Source organism: Rosa rugosa, chromosome 2 (genome assembly GCF_958449725.1).
Source record: "Rosa rugosa chromosome 2, drRosRugo1.1, whole genome shotgun sequence".
Taxonomy (NCBI): Eukaryota; Viridiplantae; Streptophyta; class Magnoliopsida; order Rosales; family Rosaceae; genus Rosa; species Rosa rugosa.
Window position 1 is genome coordinate 52,178,353 of NC_084821.1, and position 22,710 is coordinate 52,201,062.

The following is a 22,710-nucleotide window of genomic DNA, read 5'->3' on the forward strand; positions in this document are numbered from 1 at the left end:
GATGGACGTAAAGACCACCCAAGATCAGATCCATCAAAGCTCTCACCTACCATGACCAAAGAGAGCCTTTGACCTGATCCCAACACCGAATCTGGGAACACACCGCCAAACCCAAGCTTCGATAATACAAGCGGATCCCCACTGCTTCCAAAGCCAATTCGATCCACCACCAAGCCGTCACCAAAAGACGGAAGCACTGAGAGAGAACAAAGAACAAGGACTATCAGACAAGCTAATAGGAAGGAAGCCATCAATGACGGCAGGTGTAGGGAAAGACGTTGCTCTCCCATAAACCCTAGCAGAGCAGTCCGCTAGGTCAAATTATTTCTTTATTTTCAAATTTGGATCAATTTAAAAGGAATGATAGATTCCCCATATTTAAGTGATGATGAATTTATCAGTAATTTTTCGTTTTCATTTTTGTCTCATTTTAATTTGGCTAATGTGATATTGTGTTTATCTTTCCGTTATTTATAGGAATTAATTTTTTATGTAGTTTTGTTAATTAGGTGCTAAAGTGCTAAACTGTGCACGTCATATAACATGCATGGAATACACGTTTTGCCTTCAACCTTACGACTAATTTCCGTAGAGTTGGATACCTTTACCCGTATTTTCCGTCAATGGGTATTAGTCGTTTACTGGATTCGTCTTTTGCTTATTGCTTTTGACGTTATTTTTATCTTCAATCAATTTAAGTCTTTACACTTTACTTCCACGTGCATCGCATTACACGCTGAAAATCGTCAGAAATGTAGAATGAAAAGAAGGGATAAACACATGAATTAAATGAGTCAAATTTGAAACAACCGGACAAAATTGACAAAAGGAGGTAAATTGTGAGAATCCAAAGGTAATTACACCTCTATAATTACATTTCCACTCCCTTGTAACTTTTTGTTTATCATGCGTTGAGCAATTAATCGCATGATTATAGCCCATAATTAGCCTAAATCAATGTGGAGTCAATTTCTAGACAAGAGGGAGAGCCTTAGGTGTCACTAGTGTAAAGTGTGGAGAATAGTAGGGCAACATTTTCTTCTCCTAGGATTAAAAAAAAAGAAGGAGATTTATAGGACCCAAATGGAGAAAGAAAGTAATAAAAATCCAAAGAGGGGGATGAGGAGGAGGAGGAGGAGAACACAGGAGGAGAGAGGAGAATAGTAGAGAGAAGAACTAGAAACCCTGTCTCGTGAGGCAGCAGGTGAAGAAGAAAAAAACAAACCCCAAAAATATATAAAAAAAAGCTTCTCTCTTTCCTTTCCTTTCTTTCTTTCTTTCTTCTTCTTCTTCTTCTTCTCCTCCTCAGATTATCTCTCTCTCTCTCTCTCTAAACGAACACCTTCACATTCATTCTTCGCTTCTTCCTTTTCTTACATATCACGAGATCCCCATCTCGCCCTCCCTCAATCTCTCTTCTTTAATGTCTTCTTCTTCTTCTTCTTTCTCACAGCCTCTTCTTCTGGGTTTGTGTTTGTCCGTCTCTGCTTGCACCCATTGTTGCTCTTGGAGTGGCCTCACTGGGTCACATTGCTGAGTCTCTGTCAAAGTATCCAAATTTCTGACGGACTCTGTGAAAAAGATTCAAGCTTTTTTTGTTTTGTTTTGTTTTCTCGGTCTCTGTTCTCGGAAATGTCGCACGCCGGGAAGCCCATTTCGGAGCCAGGCGTCGACTCCTCGCTCTCCGATCGCCTCCGTGACTCACTGAGTTGCGAGGCCAACAAGCCCGACTTCCGAGAACTCGATCTGGGCTCGCCCGTTTCGCCGCTGCGGACTCGCCAGAGCGGTGGGCTCGCCACTGCCACCAGCAGCAGCTCCAGTTCGTCCGGATCGGTGTCGGGTCGGAATGGCCCCAACCCGGTTAATGCGAAGAGGTCCGGTTCGGGGCCCAACAACAACCACTCCGGCGACCTCTCCGGCTCCAGCGAGAGCAGTCCCACCAATACCCGGAATAGCTCCAAACCGGGTCATACGAGATCCAATTCCGGCTCCGCCCCCCCCTTAATTTACTCGGGTCAGAGCTCCTCCGCCGTGAACTCGTCGCCGAGATCGAATGTTCTGCCCACCGGGAACATATGCCCATCCGGGAAAATCCTCAAGGCGGGTATGGTTCCGAATCGGAGCTCCAGAACCGACGTTTTGGGCTCCGGGACAGGCTATTACGGCCACGGGAGCATAATGCGGGGCGGCGCGGCGGCCAAGAGCGTCGGCGCCACCGAGGCGGTGAGCTCCAGAACAAGCGGCGGCGGAGAGTTGGGGAAGAGAGGAATGGGGAGTGTGGATCCGGAAGAGGTGAAGAGAGCTGGAAATGAGCACTACAGAAGAGGCAATTTTGCAGAGGCTTTGAGCTTGTATGATCGGGCAATTGCTTTGGCTCCGGCCAATGCGGCTTACCGGAGCAACCGGGCTGCGGCATTGACCGGTCTAGGGCGGCTGGGGGAGGCGGTGAGGGAGTGTGAGGAGGCTGTGAAGTTGGATCCCAATTACGGCAGAGCTCACCACCGTTTGGGTTCTTTGTTTCTTAGGTGAGTTGGGAACTAAAGCCCAAGTCTTTTTGAAGCAGCTGTGTTGGTTTTATTAGTTTGGTGCTTGGGAATGTCTCTACTTCTTTGGTTGTTGGATTTGGTTCACTGGTGCAGTACTAGTTTGCGGTTTTTGATTTCCATTCTTGACTTTGATGTGTGCTTGTTTTAGTCTAGTTTCCTGTATGCTCCTATATCTGCATTCATTACATTATGCTGTGTTTGCTCTAAGTCTTTAGAGGGGTTTCAAGGCTTTGTTGGTTCATTTTGATTTGATTGCTTTGGATCCAAACTCTGTTGATATAGTTATAGGTGCATTATGAAATTTTCTTCACTTGATCTCATATGTTTCACTGTTTTGACAGGTTAGGGCAGGTGGAGAATGCCAGGAGGCATCTTTGTCTTCCAGGGCTGCAGCCGGATGCGGCTGAGTTACGGAAATTAGAGGTAGTAGAGAAGCATCTTAAAAAATGTACAGATGCGCGTCGTGTAGGAGATTGGAAAAGTGTATTGAGGGAAAATGACTCTGCTATTGCTGCTGGAGCTGACTTTTCTCCCCAGGTAACTATTGGTTTGTAAAAGTCTTAACTACTGGAATTTTATTATTTTATTTTTATTTTTTTGCTATGAGAAGCATAACAAAATGCTGAACTTGTTCAAATTGAATTTACAGCTCTCTATGTGTAGAGCGGAAGCACATTTGAAGCTCCACCAAATTGATGATGCTGAATCAGTCCTATCAAATATACCCAAATTAGACACATATACCAACTCCTCACAATCTAAGTTCTTTGGGATGCTTTCTGAAGCATATACTTACTTTGTCTTGGCCCAAATTGAGATGGCATTTGGAAGGTGAGTTCAATTTTTTATTTATTTCAAGCTTCATCTCACAATTACAAAGGTTAAGAGCTTTGTGGTGAGTGAGAATGGATGATGGATGTATTGCAGGTTTGAGAATGCAGTTACTTCTGCTGAGAAAGCTGGAAAGATTGATCCCCGAAACCTAGAAGTTGCGTCGCTGCTTCAAAATGTGCGAATGGTGGTGAGAGCTCGTGCCCGTGGCAATGATCTCTTCAAGTCTGAAAGGTTCACCGAAGCGTGCTTAGCTTATGGTGATGGTCTGAGGCTTGATCCTTCAAACTCTGTTCTATATTGCAACAGAGCAGCTTGCTGGTTTAAGCTTGGGATGTGGGAGCATTCCATTGAAGACTGCAACCAGGCCCTATGTATTAAACCGAATTACACAAAAGCTCTTCTTCGAAGGGCTGCATCAAACAGCAAGGTAAATTGCATTTTTAAGAGGTTCATGTGTTTTTCTTTTTCTGAAATAGATTCACAACTTATTCTCTTAGGCTTTTGTGTATTACAGCTAGAAAGATGGGTCGATGCTGTTAGAGACTATGAGATCTTGAGGAGGGAGCTTCCTGATGACAATGAAGTTGCTGAATCATTGTTTCATGCTCAAGTTGCATTGAAAAAGTCTCGTGGGGAAGAAGTGCATAATATGAAGTTTGGGGGTGAAGTAGAAGAAATATTGGGTCTTGAGCAGTTCAGAGCTGCAATATGTTTACCAGGTAGGCCTTCATATTTTTACATGCCTGTCACATGTTCATGTTTACAGTTGCATCATTGTACAGGTGTCTAAAGATTTCATATTTCAGGTGTCTCCGTGGTCCATTTCAAAGCAGCATCTGATTTGCAATGCAAGCAAATATCACCTTTCGTGGACACGCTCTGTGGTCGCTACCCATCCATAAATTTCCTCAAGGTAAGTTACAGACATTTGCATCTTATCACTTTAAATCTTTAATTATACTTTGCATGCCTCATTATTTTCGCTGTACTATACTGGAAAAAAAGTTATTTACCTATCATGGTGATGCATTGCAGGTTGACATTGAAGAAAGCCCAGCAGTTGCGAACATTGAAAATGTGAAGATTGTACCAACATTCAAGATATACAAAAAGGGTAGCCGAGTGAAGGAAATGGTGTGCCCCTGTCGCGAAATGTTAGAACACTCGGTCAGGCATTATAGCTTTTAGAACTTAGAAAACTGTATTGTAATTCTGCTTCATCTCTGCCGTATTTTTGCATTTTTCTTGCTGCTTCCCCACCCCCAGTTCGATAGGGAACTCCTCACAGCCCTTCCATTCAGCCTCCCCCCTCTATTTACCAGCTACCTGTGCCATAATCAAAACCAACAAATAATCTCAGTTACCAGCCAATGCCATTGGATTCCAGAGAAGTAGCTTAGTTCCGTTCTCAGTTTTTATTTATTCATTCATTCCTCATTGCTCTCTGGTTCCATTTTCTTCTTCCTTTTTCCTCCTCTCGTCTTTTTATAAAATGTAGGCTGGCCTGGTTTCTGTATATCCAGTTCCAAAAAAAAATCCATGTACAATTGTTTAGTTCGCCCTTGAGTGGGTTAGAGAGTGAGAGAGGTGAGAGGTAAGAGGTGAGAGAGAATGAGTGAAGGAGAGAGAGAGACGGCTGGCTGGTTGTAGAAGAGGATTTGTACATGTATATATGTGATGATACATGCAAAAAAAAAAAACAATGGGAGTGTGGGAGGGGATTAGATGGCTGGTGGGTACTTACTGGGTTAGTGAAAGAAGGATGTCTATGAATATGTTGCATTATTATCATGACTATGAATATGTTATTATCAGAATTTATCATTCAACAATAAAAATTTCTATTTTTCTTTTTCTCACATTGAATCTGCTTCTCCAATCAAGTCTCCAGATGATGGTTCTTTTCCTATTCACCAGGATGTTTTTTTTTTTTAAGAAGTAGATAATTTCATTACTTATCCATGGCCAGAAGGCACGTACATCATATGCTGTCTTACACCAAATGAAAACCTAAATGGTCTAAGCTGTTAAGCACATAACAGGTAACTCTCATTGGGGAACAACTTGAGCACAAATTTTTGACCTAGCCATAAGGAGACAATCTAACAACTATCTAAACCCTTTCTAGAGTAACCCTAATTGCCAAGGACCTCAATTGGTGTACAATCAGAGAAACTAAACCTAAATAGTTCTAGACTGGAATCAAATGCTAGGTATCGACACGGGAAGCTTAGAGCTTTCCTTTGCCCTTATTTGTAGGGCTAACACGCTCAAAGAGAATGGGCTTGGAGATGTCATGCAGGAAGAAGATGCGCATAGATCCTCTTCGAAACTCCTTCTTGTCATAGTCCAGGAAACCCCCCAAGAGATTCCCAATGAGGACAAGGTTATCAGGCTCTTCATAGAGTGGGGGGATACCCGAAACCCTAGCCCAGATTCGAACATGCTTCATTGAAACTTCAGCAATGGGTAGAACTCCGTCGTACTCCTCCAGGCAGACTGAAGCACGATCAAAGCACCAAACTCCACCTTTGAGAACCTTATTCCGGTCTCGGGCTGATTCGAAGGAGAATAGGAATAGGTTATCACTTTTTCCTTGAACCCTAAATTCCCTTTCCACCATCCAAGTTCGCAGGAAGTGAGACTTGAAAGTGGCAGAATCCACATGTCGGCAAGTGAGAGGTTTCCCGAGAATAAAAGATTGGGAGGATTTCTTCATAGGACCTCCCCCAATTTTTCCAAGATCTGGGGCTTGACCACCCTCAGCAAGAGCCAAGGAGGCAGCAAAGCTAGCGGTAACGGCGTCTAAGGAAGCCATGAGGAGGCGTGGGAGGGAGGCTGTAGAGGGGAAGCGGCAAGGAGGCCGATAGCTAGGGTTTGGGAGAGAACTAGGGTGAGAGAAAATCTCGTTTATCATTATACATCTGATGCTCTTCCCCTATTCACCAGGATGTTATTGTCAGTGAGATCACATTTAGTTTGGTCAATTGGAAAACTGGTGAGATTGGCATTGTCAGTTCTCTTAACGATCAAAACCCTCTTCCTCACGAACCAAACGGTTGTCAGCATTGTTGACAATGTAGGGAAGATTTTATATGGAGAGTGAAATCCACACTCTATATTACAATCCACAATCTATGTTTCATTTTCTGATAACTTCAATTTTGTGTTTAGTAACTTAAATTTTGTATTTTATATAAATCTCTGAGTGAATTGTAAAATAAAAAATGTGGATTTTACTCCCTTTCCGCATTTATTCACAATCTATGGAAAATGCTAAGGTGATTATGTCCTAGATCATATTAGGAGACAGTATCATGTTGTAGGCGAAGTTCACTGATTACATCAATTAGTACGGTCAATGAAATTGTTAATAAATACATCATCTGCTTATGAATGTGGTAATGCTGTCATTGAAGCATTATGCTTAATGTATGACGTCTCCCAATGCAAAAGTTGTTAAAGATGTCATTTTCGTTAAACAGCACTGCACTACATTATAAGGTTTGACTATCATTCCGAATCACAAACTATACCAAACAATAGTAACTTAGAAGTCATATTTTCTAAAGGTTTCGGTATATGTTCTTATCAAATTTCGGATTAGTAGAATTGTCTGATGAACACACTAGGCTAAATCAGAGTGTCTAAATTAAACGTTGATATTACCGTTGCTTCGATTAACTAGTCATCTTTTTTTTTTCATACCCTGACCTGTAGAGAACCATGGGAGGTGTTGACCAAATTTCTGTTATTCTTTTTTCTGTTCATGATAAGAAAACTTGGGAGTGATTTGGGGAGATCAGAATTTAGGGTTTGTTTAATTGGAAATGGTTGACAGGTTCTCTCTGGGTGGGAATTGGGGATTGGACGGGAGAAAAGCAAGTGTGTTTTTAAATGAAAAGGTTGGTTTGGTTTTGTTATTAAGGAGTGCGGAAGAAGTCGGTGGTTGAGACTGTTCAATGGAATCAATACTCTTGCTTCAAAGCAAGTGTAGATTCCTGTAGCAAGAAAAAAAGAAGAGAGAAAGCCCCCCTCGAGGCCACACCTCTTTACTCTTGCCAACCACTTGTGACTAATTGGTTGTTGAATAGTGATATGAAAGAGAGATAATGCTTTTGGGGATGATCATATTACATGCAATGTGATATGTGTTCATCAAGAGTTTTGAGTCTTCACACAGTAACAAATAACATCTTGTATTTCTCTATTAATCGTCAATTGATTTATTTTTGCTATGCTATAAGAGTCGGTTTTAGGTTGTTCATACAATTATGTCACCACATGCCTTATATAATGTGTATGTATGACCGGTATGACCTGACTGATTCCCCATGCAGGGGTAAGGGGTTGCTTGCATATATGACTCGATGTGTGGTCACATGTGAAGGGCGTGTTGCAAATTAGTGTTTATAATGTATTAGGCATAGACATATATTATTAACGGATTTTATTTTGGACGTCTAGATTATTACTCTTAAAGTGATGATGGTGGCTGCGACAAGGCAACCCTTCCAACCTAATTTAGCTATTTTCTGAGGACTGTTAGAGGTGGCATCTCGAGTGCTTCGTTTTACTCTACTCTTTTGATGCATAAATTGAGTACCATAGTCAAAACTCTGCAGCTAGAATCAGTTCTAGTCTTTGTTTTTAAAAAGCTGATTAGTTTGTTCGGCTCTATTCGTTTTGGCAAATGAATGGTTCTTAGTACGGTTACAGATCGTCTTATCAGCAAACATTCTAGTCAGAGTCGCAATATAAAATTGATAATCACTCGATGTATTTATTTCTCCTAAATAATTGATTTTACGATCATACTTGTCTTTAACATAGACATTCCTTTTTTTTTCTTAAAAGAAGAAAAATAATTCTGATCATAACACTATACTACAAGATAAAGATATAATAGTAAATTTGAGTAATAAATCTTTCATACTGGTAATTCCAGAAGTAGCCACTGCCAGAGTGCCACTAATTAGGACATATTTGGGAGTGGTCCGGGTGGGGTTTTGCTCTTCAATCTTGGCATGTGGGCATTTAAGAAAGAAACAAGTACCCAACTCATTCAGTCATACTCATATACATACTTACAGAGACACCAAATTCATCATCAACTCCAAAAGAGCAGCCGGTAGAGCCATCCTGGCTGACGGCAACCACCCCATCAGGCTGATGGCTATGTCTGTGATAGCTGCCGTCGCAATAAATGAATTGAATACCATCCTGTCCACTTCTTAGAACTTTCAGTTCAGTTTTTCCATGGACCATTTCCACATTCAAACAAAGCTTGATTGGCATGGTGACAAAATGAGCCCTTCTCCTCTCCCCTTAATATCGTCAGCAACCTAACAAAACGGAATGTGAGATTGGTGGTCCAAGATTTGAGAAGATAGATGGATGTCAGCCGTTAATCGATGAATTTCGTACGTTGAAGATCGGATATATTGCATGTTCATAGTTTACTAGAGGCTGTAACGGCTCAGACGGGTATGAACATAACATGATGCAAATGAACGATGCGACAAGAGAAAGCAAGAAGTTATGGTGGAAGGAGTGGTATAGAACAAGAGGTGGCTATGAGAATTCCAGGGCTATATGCGAACAAAATTATAAGACGCTCGAGACTTTTCAAATACATTGAACTATTTTCTTTTGACTAACTCATATAAAAAAATATATTAAATGAGCATAAAATAATGATAGTAGATAAATTTATTCCAATCAAAAGTTGGAGTTGTTTTCTAGGCGGGTTAGGGCCATAGGTCCTGGCTTTGTCAATCTTGGCTCAGGCCAGCCTTGCTGTAGAAGTAAGCCGACGCAGAAATTTTGGCTAAACTTAAGCACATGATATGAGCACACAAAACAAACCTAACAAAGTTCGAGAATGAAATAGAGACGAAGCTAGACATTTTCACTTTTTTATTTATGAAGACTTGTCTCGAAATAAACGTAGGTTTATGTTTGGTTAGTAAAACAAAATTCAAACGCTAGTTAATAATTGCTCTTTCTTTTTTGCTTTGTTTTATTTTATTTTTATTATTTATTATTTTTATTATATGAACAAATAATGTTTGGTTAGTCGAACTCACAATCTTCCACTTACAAATTAAAGACTCATGTCAATAAACTAAATAATACTGAAAACAATTACTCTAAACGAGTAAACGCCATTTGATATAATTTATGTTCTACACCTATCATAGTAACTTACACCTATCATGCACAAAATGTTCTACAATCAAATTATCAAATTTGGGAGATATTTTTTCCTTATCAAATTAAAGCTTTCTTTTCATATCCGAATATCAAATCAAAGTTCTGTTTCATATTGGGATCCGGTCAATTGATCACTTAACGACCATTCCTATTGAAAGGAGCAGACTATTTTCCTTGTTAGATCAGAATCTGATCTCCTAGAAACACACCATTCATCACATTTTTAATCCACATGATGTCATAGCTTGATGTAGATTTACTAATACTCATTACGGTACGAGTTCGAACTCAACATCCGTCACATAATATGGTTCCAATGTGGTAAAAGAGCTAAGCAAAATCGAATTTGTAGAGGTGTGCGTGCATCATCGAATAACTATACTTCCGATCAAAGCGAAAGAATACGAAAATGTTCACGCTGAATTTGGTGTTTGGATCTCTGCTAATTCATCGTCTCTCAATATATTCAACGTAATGTTAAAATATTCCCATGATGGTCGACCAAAGATATTGTGTTTGATTGACCATGCAGTTCATTAAAGAACAAAGAGCAGCACATTCACCTGGGTCTCTGGATTCCCTCGTCGGTGCGTCACCAGCGGTCAAGCGGCCGGTAGGAGGAGGTGACTGCTCAGGTGGGCCACAGCATGATGTGGTGTGAAGCAAACAGAGAATCTAATATCATTGTTTGCTCAGAAACAAAAACAAAAACAAAGGAGAAGGGAGGATCGAGGTAATGAATAATGCAGAAGAGATTAGACTTGAAGGTGGCAAGCAGATAGATCCAAAACCACAGAGCATTGTTTCATGGCCTTTAATGGGGGAGGTTACTGCCCTACGTGGCTGCCAGGTTCTTAACCTGGCTTCTAGTACGGTAAGCAGAAACAGTGAAAACTCATGCAGCAAGCTTCGTCAGATTGGATTCTCATCTATAACTCTATCAGGAACAAAGACACGTCGTTTTCTGAGGTTTTTTTTTTTTTTCGTTTTCTGCGGTTTTCAGACTTGGGTAATTGTGTCTTATCATTTGTGGACAACACAGTAAAATATGTGGGTTTTACGTAAAACTCGATGCCAGTTCATTGCAGCTAGCCCAGAGTAATGAATTCTGAGTTTTGGAAGTGAGAAAATTTTTGGAAGGACAAAGAATCAAAGATGAAAGATGGAACAGAAGAGGGCTAAATGGTTTTGCAACCTTTAACTACGATGTTTTCGTCACAAGATATCATATTCTTCAAATTGAGAACCCAGTCCCATCCTCAAAGAAACAGAGGGTAATGTTGTAGGCTTTTATGCCTGAGATTTGGATGTAACCTGAAAGCCGCAAGAGCAACTTGAAGTTTGTATTGTCATTCGCAACCAAATATTTCACCAAACTAAATGATGAGAATCGTGTGAGACTCAGATTACAAGGATCACAGAGTTTATAAAGGTGAAGACTCCTTTGGCTGCTGCTATTGTGAAGACTCCTTTTGTCTGCTGCTATTGTGAAGACTCCTTTGTGTAACATGGCTTAGGCTATAGCCCTTGTATACATTCAGTCCTCTGCAATTCCACACACAGACGTAAGCTCAATGAACAGGCTTTTACTGTTTCATGCTGAATTCACATGCAACAGTATACTCTTTATACATTCTCAAACAAACAAAGCTGCTTGGCACTCATGGTGTCTAACAGCTCCTAATTCTTTTTCAAAGCCACGAGCTCCACCACTAATACAACTTAAACCATTGATTGGTAGGACTGCAAATGAAGCAACCCAAAATGGTAGTTGATATGGTGAAGCAATTGCACGGGAATTACAGACATTGATATGTTTCTTCAAATCAAATAATTACATTTAAGAGTCAAGGAAAGGAAATTAGTCAACAATTATTCACAATGTTTACTTGGTACCATATTTTGAATGACTACAATAGTCCCCAGAGTCATCATTTTGAGACGGGGAGATAAAAGTATCTTGGCTGATCTTACAGGTTCAGAGCCAACAGAACTATGAGATGAGAACACTTATCAGCCTGTAATTGCTTGAGAATTTTAAAATATTTGAAACATCATTCTTCCAAATTTCATGTAACAATGACATTGAATAGCATACATTGCAATAAGGTTATTTCTGGTACTTCCACCATGTCATCACACACCACTTGCATATAAACGGGTCCATTCCTTGGCTGCAGGGATTAATGAAGAAAACATTAAGCAACCTTACACAACTACAGCTAATATTTTTGAAAACAAACGTGTGTGTGTGTAAATATATATATTAAGAGGGGTAAAACAACAAAATAAAGAGAGTTATCAAGATTACCTGTTTCAACAGCTTCCGCCTCATTTGATTTCCAATGCTTAGCGATGTTCTCAGAGAGCGGATCATCGGGATTTGGAGCACTCAAAAGTGCTTGAATACTAGCAGAAAATGATGCCAACATTGTCAATGATTCAGTTTCAATTTTTTACTTCAAACAAATGTATAGACACTGTTATAAAAGCACATTATACAGATAGTAAACAAACAGTATGTCGGGATAATTTGAGCCTGTGATTCACATGGGTGTTTCTTATGGAGAGTATGATCTGAAAACAGGTAATAGCTTTTCTATAATACAAAAACCGAGGCACATTAAATCATGATTACCTGAGAAGAACAGTTCGTATCTGTAGAGCAGGACTCCACTTGTCTTTCAAAATGTCAAGGCATATCCTTCCCAGCTGTATAAAGAAAAGTATGCATGGAACACAAGAAATTATTTTGCAATCATTTAAAACTTAAAAGTAAGGGTAAGAAAAACAAGATGAGAAAGGATTGCCTACCTTGTCAATGTTAGGATGATAAATTTTAGTGAGAAACCGAACCTGTTACAAGTGAGAAAAATTATTGTATGATACAGAGACAACGTGAAGAATATTAAGATGCTGAACATCATGATTAAAGCTAAGCAAATGGGCTGGAAAATTTATTACTAGTGTAATAAGGTAGATATTGGCCACAACTCGTAGTGCAATTAAATGTTCACATGATTTGCAGTTACTACAGAGTTCTGCAAGGACTTTCTTTCTTTATTTTTCAATAAGATAATAACAAAGAACCTATTTCAAATGACAGATGATTTAAAACTGCAAGGCCAAAGCCACATCCTATTGCATTTGTAAAATCAGCGCACAAGATCACAACGCCAACTCAGTTGGCTTCCTTTAACAGGTTACCATGTTGGTATCCTGCAAAAAGGCTAGTAAACTCTGAAGAGGCTTCCCCAATGCAAGCAAGCAAGACTTAGCAAGAGTTGCTAGCACCGTAAATTGCTACCATTAGTTTCATCAACAAGAGAACATATCTAAATACAACTTTATTAACCTATTATTATTTCTATCAACATCTGCACTCCATATATTCAACTAAACTTGAAAACATTCCAATCCATAAATCATGAACAATCAGAATCACAGTTGTAAAGAAAGTGTTAGATGATAAATCATATTTCTTCCAGAATGATTGGCAAATGGCATCACAGCTTTCCCCTTCTAACTACAACATACGCCATGACTTCAGCTATTGTAATTCTTCATGTTGGGTGACTTAAATAATTTCCTTTTAAGATCCTGATAATTCCCCCTGCATGCAATCACTATGCAAATCCCAGATACTAATTTCTCTAAACCCTAAACGACATCATCTTTACAAACTGCTCACTACTACTACTCTCGAATCTACCACTTGATTTGTTCTGAAAACATATGCCAACAAATTGCCCCTTAAAGTATATAATATAGAAGGATAAAACAAAACTGCCTTTTAACAAAATACCCGAATAACCATTCACATGTGAAGCAAAATTAAAAGTTCTACCCACTGCAATGTTCTATTTCATACTCTCCCTGAATCTTTGAAATCATTGAACTTAAATTGTACTCATCTTAAATCAAACAATTAAAAATATATGTGCAGAACTAACAACATCAATACAAAAAGCAAGAAAACCTTGGCACAGATCAAAGTGACTCCTAATCAAACTACCTTTGGTGCAGCCATAGGATATTCTTCAGGCAAAAATAGTTCCAACTTGAAAACTCCTCCTGAACAAATATTTCAAAAGTAGTGATTACACAAGATAAAAATAAAGTGTGCAACTATATTTCAGACAGAAAATGAAAACAAGGGGGGAGTAACGAAAAAATCATAGAGTTGTGAAACTGACATCTTCAGGAACAACTCCAACTAAGAATATAAAATGGAATAATCAAACTTGCTATATCAATCCGATAAAACATCAATAAGCTGCCAATGCTCAACCATTTCATCTCACAGGCTTAATCCAAAAGAAAAGTGCATATCAGCTCTAGTGTAAAAAGCAACTCGCTCTACTGTAAAAAGTGTATATCTGCTGGCATATTTACTTAGATTTGGCGACTAAATAGAAAGACTATCATCATTGTTCTAGGACCTAGTTTACTCCCTGGAATTAACACTGGTAAGTCAATGTCATACTGACAGCCAATAAACTCATAGTAGGAGATCAGTGGTACATAAACCAACAATTCTCACAGTATGAACGAGATACAATTTTCACACGGTGAGATATAAATCTCCCCAAGCACACAGATAATCACTAGAACCTCTCCAATTAGCCTGCCTATCTGAGTGGCACGAATTGCTATAACTAACCATCATTCCTGACTTACATCCAAAAGATTTTCTATTGGTTGACAGGAAACTCTTGGCCTTGTGGTTCCTTAAATTCTCTAAAATGGCATGCAAAAAAGAAAAATCTGTCGAGAAAACATAGTTGTTACTCGGTCCAAAGACATGATAGAAGTAGATTATGCCTAGAGAGTTGATTATGCGTGGACAACACATCGAACAAACTACACATCGAACAGGATACTTCTTTCATACATGAGTAAAGGGAAAACCTCATAGAAAGACAACCTTCAGTGATGACCAACCACTACAGACCTCAATGAAATGCTCCCACTTTCTAATACATTCTCCTTAAATCCAACTTTATAAAAAAATAAATATCAAGCCCACTTTCACAGAAACAAAATTTGACAATGCAAGCACCCAATAATGCAGATCATCGATTTCCAGCATCATATATCGTCATTCCAGTACATGCATTTTCTTAATAAGAAAATACATGCACTTACTGATTAAATGAATACGAAAAGGATTCCGTTACCATCAGGCTTTTACACCAAAACTAGAGCTCAATCTTCCAAATTCATGAACAGAACTAATACCCTACTAATCACAATATGAACATAGGATAAAATAAACCCCAAAATCTCCTTGTAAAGGCATAACATTTCCACAAAGGAATGAAGTTCAGTAATTTATACCTTCATACGGAGATTGAGTCGGGCCAAGGATCATCACATTGAAATACCGCATATTGTCTTCCGATGGCGAAGCACTAATTCCCGGAGCTGTAAAATCACAACACATTAAAACAAAATCACGTAAACCCACAAATCCCCATAAAACCAAAAACCAAAAGCTCAATTCTTTACATTACATCTAAACAAAAACCCAACCAAACAATATCAAGCTCACACTTATACGTAAATCACTTTAGCAAAACAGACTAAACCCCAAATCAAACTTATCAAAAGCTCAATTCAACATTCCAGCTCCAGAAAACAAGTGACAAAGAGTGAAGCACTAACCAGGTTCACTGAGGAGACGCTGAGTTTCCTGCGAGAATTCCAAAAAAAAAATAAAAAAAATTAAACAAAATTGAAAATTTAAACCAGCCAAGGAAACACGAACAAGATCGAAAATTTTCGAGCATAGATTCCAGTCTGACCATACAGAATGAAATTAAAACAAGAAAAAGTGAGACTTTGAAATTCTGGGTTGGAGAGACGTGAATAGAGTGATCAGAGGGAAATTAAAAGAGGGATCGCGGAGAAGATTGAGCGGCGAACCTTGATGATCCTCCGGGGAAGGTTACTGTTCGCCATTCCAAGGTCGATTGCAGACTACGCAATGAGGGTTTTTCAGAGAGAGAGAGAGAGGTGCGTTTCTTTTCTTTCCTTTGTTTACTTTCTCTCATTATGACTCAAAAGAATAGCATATATGCACTCGATTTTTTGGTCGACAAAAGCACCTTCGACTTGGAGAATAATTTTTCTTTTTTCTTTCCTTTAAAATTGAAACTACCAAAAAAAAAAAAAAGAAGAAAAAATTGACTTTGATTTTGACTTGTATGAGATTATATGAATTTATTTTTCTTAAACTACTTGATGATTTTCTTTCGTTTTAGTTATTGGTCTAGTTGCATTGGCTTTTAGTTTGTAAATGGGATGTTTTTGAAAAAGAGAAAATGAAGAGAATTTTATGTTGGCGCCTCTTGCATTTCCCGCGTTTCTACAGGTGCATTTAATGTTAGCCGTTTACATTAACCGTCTCTTAAACGGATAGAGTGTCTAGCCATCTCTTATATATCGACCCAAAGAGTGTTTTATGACATTTATTTCCTCTTTTGGAGTTTCAATTAGCTAATGTGAAACAAAAAGGTGACTTTTTTTTCATCAACGGGCCTAGTGGGGGGGTTGAGGACTAGTAGAGTATTTAACTAACAATTATTACTTTTATGAGAGGCAAATACACTACTCTCTCTTTTGTAAGTAGGAGGTCTTGGTTCAATTTCAACGACGACCAGTTGGTGTTACACACACACACACACACACACATATATATAGGCCGGATCAGAGGTGGATGTCCGCAAAGATGAAAAAGTGCGGACGCCGCTCACGGAGGCTCGAGGAGGCGCAGATGGCGGCTCTAGTCTCGCCTGTGCCGAACCAAGCCTCCATCTTGAGATTCTTCTTGCCGTTGGACTCCTCAGTGACGAGTTCGAAGTCGAAATTGGTTTGCTCGAAGTTTCTGTTGAACTTCCGACGCAGACTTTCGACTTCGATCACGTTGGCCCTCAACTTGATGGTGACGCCGTCCGGGGTGTCCTTGATCTCCGAGGACAGAACTAGAGCCGCCATCCGGGCCTCCTTGAGCATCCGTGAGCGGCGTCAGCACTTTTGCATTAGTTGCAGACATCCGCCTCTGATCCTCTCCGTATGTGTGTGTGTGTATTTAAATATTTCTTCAAGAAGTACTTAACCAAAAAGGTAAAAATCATATATATGAAATGTACGTGTTGAACTTAAATTATGGTTTGCATGAATGTACACTGGTTTTCAGCTTAAGAAAAAAGAAGAGGTTTTTAATCTTTTGTGGTTAAAATCAATTTATCTCCCCAAACTTTGTACTTAATCATTTGCTTTGTTAGACCTCTAGTTTGATCAAGTATGCCCTTGACCTATTCCAATTTGATCATTCATAGCTAATCCTTGAATAATGCGTCAATTTATTCATGAATTGTTAAAGTGGAAAACCAACTCCAACTAGTCTAGATATCATTTAGATGATTAAGGTTAAAAATAAGTGACCCACCACGTCAGCAATTTCTAGAGAAAGCGATGAAGTTGGCTCACGATTATAATTGTTCAAATTGGAAAGTATAAGAGCATATGAAGTATGAGTCCAAACGATTTTAGGTTTAAATTTCTTCTATTATTATTAGCATTAATTTTTTTTATCCTCACCCAACATCATATGCTGCCCGGTACCATTTGGTCTAGTGGCATAGGCTCTCCTTCATAAGTGGGAGGTTGTGAGTTCTACTGTCTTCTATAAGTATTACTCTTTAGCCATAAAAACTTGTAGAAGAAAGAAACAAAAATCCTTCTTAGCTTGCGAAACCCTAAAATTCTCTCTCTCAAGAAACCTAACGTTGCGGCGGCGTGGCATCTCCAGCTCTCGTCTGGTGGCATTCCGACGTCGCCTCGGCGTTGTTGGGATGCTGCCAGAAGGGCGATAAATGTTCTAGACCTCCGGGATTGCTTTGCTTGAGGTATGAGAGTAATGGTTGGGACTATTCGGATCAAGATAGCTCTATAGGTGGAGGTTTTGTGCGTGTTGGTTTCAGGAAGGCCAGGCGGCGGCAAACGGGATTTAATTCCAGAAGACGACGACTATGCGATCACCATTAATGAGGTTTTGGCTGCTTCGATGCAGCGGTCCTTATCTATTTTAAATTTGGATTGGCCTGTGTTGTAGAGCGTTCTTTTTCCTTCAGATGGTGGCGCGATGGTGGTCTTTCTTGAAATAGGCTAGGGACGGAGGTTTTCCGCAAGTCGGTGCAGTGGCGTCGGTAAGTTATGGCAGCTTCGGACGTGCTTGGAACGTGAAAACGCAGGCTGTGGAAAGTGGATATGGCTAGGCCTAGGCTGGTTGTCCTATGGGCTTTGGGCCTATACTAGTTAGATTATTTTCATTAGTAATTCTCTTTTTTTAGGGAACTCTATGTTAGTAGCTTTGTCTATTTTTAATAATTCTCCATGTTTTAGGGAGCTCTGCACTTTATGTACTTTTAGCAAATCTTCTGAGTAGTATCGAAGGAAGAGACCTGTTGTTCGATGGTTTTGATGTCTAATGAGTGGACCTACTTCTATGTACCATTGTGGGTACTAACACAACTTCTTGTTTGGCTCTAACTGACAGCGGAATGGTGTGTAATGACCATTCTGGCTTTAGATGAATGATATTGCCGCCTTTTGGGTTGGTTTTGATTAAAAAAAAAAAAAATCTTCTATAAGTATTAGGGCTGTAAATTCTGACACGACTCAAAACCCGCACGAAATAAAACTGGTTGAACCGGCACAATTAAAAAGCAGGACATTTGCATGTCAACCTACTAACACAAAATCAACTCGTGTAACCCATTTATTAAAAGGATCGAGTCTGATTGTATGATATTCATATACAAGATCCATTAAAAATAAGTATTATTTTAAATATTTTGGAGTTTAACGTTTTAAATGGGTTAAGTGATGAACTTATGTATTATTTTATGCATTTTTTCAACTAAATGTATTAAACAGGTTCAGTGGTGACGTGTTTATATAGTTTAAATCAGTCATCGAATTCAACCCAACGTGACCTGTTTATTAAATGGGTTAGGCGGGTCATATGTTTAATAAATAGATTGGATTTGGGTTTCCATTTTTGACACAATTATTAAATGAGTTTGGTTTAGGCTTGGCTATTGTGACACGTTTAATATCTTGACATGATACGAACCCAACACGGCCCCACCCCTTGATAGTCCTACTGTCCAAAATTGTGATTTTTAATTATGATGACTAAAACTAAATTTGAGAACCGAAAATAGAAAATTACTAAAAATGAAAATATAATGCTAAAGTAATTTACACAAAATTCATGACAAGAGAATGTTGGGTGCTAGGGAGGCTTTTTCACCCAAATTCTATGTGTTGGAAGCTAATTTAATATAGATGCAAAATTCTTTATTAGGCAGTAGTTGTATCAAAGGCGATTCAAGACCCAATGACCATATTCTCAATCACGGTATTAATGTGCCGTTTCAAAATTAAGTATTCCAAATTTTTTTTGATCAAATAAAATAACTCGAATGTTACAACTAGTGTTTCGTGAGTCGAACTCACAATCTCTCACTTACTAAGAGGAGACTATGCCACTAGACCAAATAGTACTGGGCAAGGGCAAGTATTCCAAACTTGAGCTCCTAATTGACAATATTAATGGCATCTTTACATGTCTAGAATGAATATGAGAACAGAGGAAAAAGTTATAATACATGACTTATTTGAGATTACTAACACATCCAAAAGACCAAAACTAACTTCCTCATTTCTCTAAGGATGCGATTACATGGCATTCTATTAGAGATAAACAAAACTTACAGTTTCGTGGTATCCAGATATGGATTGCTAGGGCTATAAAACCCAGAGGCTTTTGGCACTTGTTTTTTTTTTTTTTTTTTTTCAGTAAAACTTCACAATTTTAATGTTTTCGAAGTTATAGGGTTACATATTTTTTATTATTGACGCTAATTGCTAATTAGAGAATATATGAAATTGATTAAATTAGGACTACTGTGGTCCAATTGATAATTGGGGAAATGATCATTTACCCAATTTTGGGGTTAATTAACCCCACTTACCCAAACACTCTAAGAGATTGCCCACTTACCCAAACACTCTAAGAGATCATTTCCCTAATACCCAATTAAGTATTTTTTTTATTCTTTTTAATTTATTTTTGGGACAATTTTGCCCTCTCCTCTTTGTCACTTAGAGAGAGAAGTCATCAGAGACCTTGCCGGACTCTGATGACCAGTGGCCGGCCGCGGACTCCTGCGACCGGTGACCGGAATCCTGCGACCGGTGACCGGAATCCCGAATCCGGCTACCGGATTCCAGCGTCTGATTAATAATACCCAGTAATCATATTATTGCCCCCCAATAACAAGTTCATTGGTGATCAATAATTAGTGAAAAGTGAAGATGTTTTTAATTTTGAAAGTTTTAGGAGGTTTATCCAAATAAATAGTCTTATTATTGCCCCAATAAACATTTTATTGCCCCCAGTAATCTTATTATTGCCCCCCAATAAACTTGCAACAAGACGATTACAACAATTAAATATTAGTACAGGCAGTCACCAATCTACAAAATCTACCAAACATATGCTATTCTAGTACATAACTGGAATTAAAACATTTTTTCTGCATATTTTCTCATACTAGACAACTTGTGGCATGTGGTCTGCCAAAAAAAAAAAAAATGGTGTAGACGTCATCAATCTCAAACCAAAAAAAAAAAAAAAGTGCAGATGTTGATTTGGTCGGCGACGGAAATCAGGAAGCGAGGTCGGAAAGAACGACTTTTGGGCGATGAGGTTGAAGGACTGGCCGGATCGAGACTAGAGTGGCCTCCGTGAGCTTTGGACAGACGACGCCGGTGCGAGCCCCGACCTGGAACAAAACCCGATTTCGAACTCTAGGACTTGCAGAGGCTGCAATTGCGACGATCCTTTTCTTCTTGCGTCTTCTTAGTGTGGTAGTTGTCTCGAAATCGGAGATGCATTCGAGGTTGACGGCGACGACAACCGATCCAGCACATCGCCGATCTGAGATTGAGGGGCAGAGGGACGGCGGAGAAAAATATAAAAGATGAGGTAATCGGACTTAGAGGTGGCAGAGGACGTAATCAGACTTGGTGGCTGAGTAGTTCACCAGAGGGTCTCGGCGGCGAAGTTCCTGCAATGAACTGAGAGAGAGAGAGAGAGTCTGAGAGGAGAGAGATTGATGAGTTGAATTTAGGGATAGGGGCAAAACTGTCAATAGATGTTAGATTGGGTAAATGGGGTTAAAAAACTCTTAGTGGAGTAAGTGGGCAATTTTTAAGCTGAAATTGGGTAAGTGGTCATGGCCCCTTGATAATTTTGACGTTTCTGGTGAAAAAAGAAAAAGAAGTAAGAATTGTGGCACCAAACTTTTTTGTAACATAAGCAGCTGCAAGTGTTGAACACCTTGTATATAAAAAACATACGCAAAAATGCGTTTTAGATATTGAGCCCCTCCTACTTCGCATTCTCGTATAACCGGAAAGTTGTTGTACGCTAAAGAGGAAATAAGAAAAACTTCAATCACATTAATCGGATCTTTGTGTAACGGGTATTAAGGTTAGCAAAACCAGAGGGAATTCAACTAGTTGATGTCTGAGTTACGTAGTTCAGCCCATAATCGTCCTAGTGACTAAACTACACTAGCGCGAGGAAGGCTGACCCAACTGGAGCCAATGAAAATCGAACTTCGGTTATTAAAATTGGAGTCAAACAAAGTTATCAAACCAGTAACCCCAAAGAGATCAATGTGCGTGGAAGCAGTTGTTAATTGCATATACTACATTTAATTATTATAGAAACTTTCAGCAGAAGGTTTTGTAAGATCAAATATGGACATAACACATATCATCATAAAGTAATTGATGATTAGCTTAATATCAATCCTAGTTTAACATGGATACAAACAGTAAATCAATACTAGTGACTTAATGAAGTAGTGTATCAATTCATTAAGGATAGTAATCCATTGCTTAGTCTACAAGAAAGGCTACAAGTTGTGATACATTAGGAATCTAAGAGTGAAACCTACACCGACAAGGAATGCTTTAATGGGAAGCTTCTTGAGGTTTAAGTCTCATATATATACAGATGAATTGGTCCCTGATTACTACCACGACTATTGCATAAGTTCTGTCCATTGAGAAGCAAGTTGGTAAGTAACAGAAGACCACATTCAGTGATCGAGTTAAGCAGTTGCATAAGATGGAATCCATGTCTGTTATTGCTGAAGGTAAACCTTAATCCTTTTATGATTGTTGTGCATATGTTGTGAGCATGTAACTATGGTTTTACAATTGGTATCAGAGCATAGGCTCACAAATATGAAAAATCGTTTTAGGGTTTTGCAAAACAAACATAAATTTTTTTTTTTTAAGGGTTTTTGCTTTACGGGTCAAGTAATTGATCAGGTTACTGACCAAGTCACTGGTCATGTAACTGATCAGGTACCTGACCAAGTAAGTAACTGACCAGGTAACTGACCAAGTAACTGGTCAGGTACCTGATCAAGGTAAGTTACTTAAGTCGACTGCTGCATCTGGTTAATTATAAAATTCACGCTTCCGCTATGATTTTTTTTGTTAGCAGCAAATTGGGGAAAAAGCAAAAACAGGTTTTTCTGTGAGATTGATTTTGATTCATAGCATGATAATTGAATTTTTGATTGTGCCCAAGAACCCTAGTTGCATTCCCGGCGTGCGTTAGGCTAGAGTAGATGGTGACCGGATGAAATTTACAATTTCTTGATTGTTCTGTGGTTTCTTGGAATCGAATCAATTTTGGTTATGCTTGAATATGCATGTTGAATTGATTGATGATATGGTATTGTATCTGTGATTGTGTAAAATTGTATGAAGAACAGAAATCTCCCAGATTTTGTTTACACGTTAAAGTTGACAGATACAAGAGCTTAATTTTCTTACAAGGATGAATCTGGATAGAATGTAAAGTAAAAGAGCTCATATGTTTTGTGGTTTTCTGTTGGCATAAGTGATTATGATGCACAAAGCATCCTTCATTGATGTTGGCAGAAAACATTGATCAGGTACGTGTAACTGGTCAAGTAACTGACCAAGCAACTGACCAAGTAACTGTACCTGATCG

At 39.0% G+C, this 22,710-nt stretch overlaps 2 protein-coding genes across 2 annotated transcripts; one reads left to right on the forward strand and one right to left on the reverse strand.

Moving 5' to 3' along the window:
• Positions 1-1,100: 1,100 nt before the first annotated feature.
• On the forward strand, positions 1,101-5,239 carry LOC133728178 (TPR repeat-containing thioredoxin TTL1-like). Its single transcript, XM_062155589.1, has 7 exons — positions 1,101-2,525; positions 2,888-3,083; positions 3,196-3,377; positions 3,474-3,807; positions 3,895-4,099; positions 4,187-4,293; positions 4,416-5,239. Exons 1-7 carry the CDS (start codon positions 1,633-1,635, stop codon positions 4,566-4,568), a joined length of 2,070 nt encoding a protein of 689 aa, XP_062011573.1. The 5' UTR covers positions 1,101-1,632; the 3' UTR covers positions 4,569-5,239.
• A 6,171-nt stretch (positions 5,240-11,410) lies between these two features.
• Positions 11,411-15,679, reverse strand: LOC133728179 (ubiquitin-conjugating enzyme E2 35). The gene is made up of 8 exons (XM_062155590.1): positions 15,525-15,679; positions 15,264-15,291; positions 14,937-15,023; positions 13,612-13,670; positions 12,411-12,452; positions 12,235-12,308; positions 11,908-12,005; positions 11,411-11,770 (listed from the first exon to the last, which is right to left on the reverse strand). Exons 1-8 carry the CDS (start codon positions 15,558-15,560, stop codon positions 11,733-11,735), a joined length of 462 nt encoding a protein of 153 aa, XP_062011574.1. The 5' UTR covers positions 15,561-15,679; the 3' UTR covers positions 11,411-11,732.
• Between the last annotated feature and the right edge of the window lie 7,031 nt (positions 15,680-22,710).

Bases quoted from the DNA above. Each gene is read 5' to 3' on its own strand.
- LOC133728179 (XM_062155590.1), bottom strand. From the start codon at position 15,560: ATGGCGAACAGTAACCTTCCCCGGAGGATCATCAAG. The intron at 15,024-15,263 runs GTTAGTGCTTCA...GTGATTTTACAG, and splicing joins GCGTCTCCTCAGTGAACCTG to CTCCGGGAATTAGTGCTTCG. The intron at 12,006-12,234 runs GTAATCATGATT...ATTTTCTGCTAG, and splicing joins ATACGAACTGTTCTTCTCAG to TATTCAAGCACTTTTGAGTG.
- LOC133728178 (XM_062155589.1), top strand. From the start codon at position 1,633: ATGTCGCACGCCGGGAAGCCCATTTCGGAGCCAGGCGTCGACTCCTCG. The intron at 2,526-2,887 runs GTGAGTTGGGAA...CTGTTTTGACAG, and splicing joins TTGGGTTCTTTGTTTCTTAG to GTTAGGGCAGGTGGAGAATG. The intron at 3,808-3,894 runs GTAAATTGCATT...TGTGTATTACAG, and splicing joins GGGCTGCATCAAACAGCAAG to CTAGAAAGATGGGTCGATGC.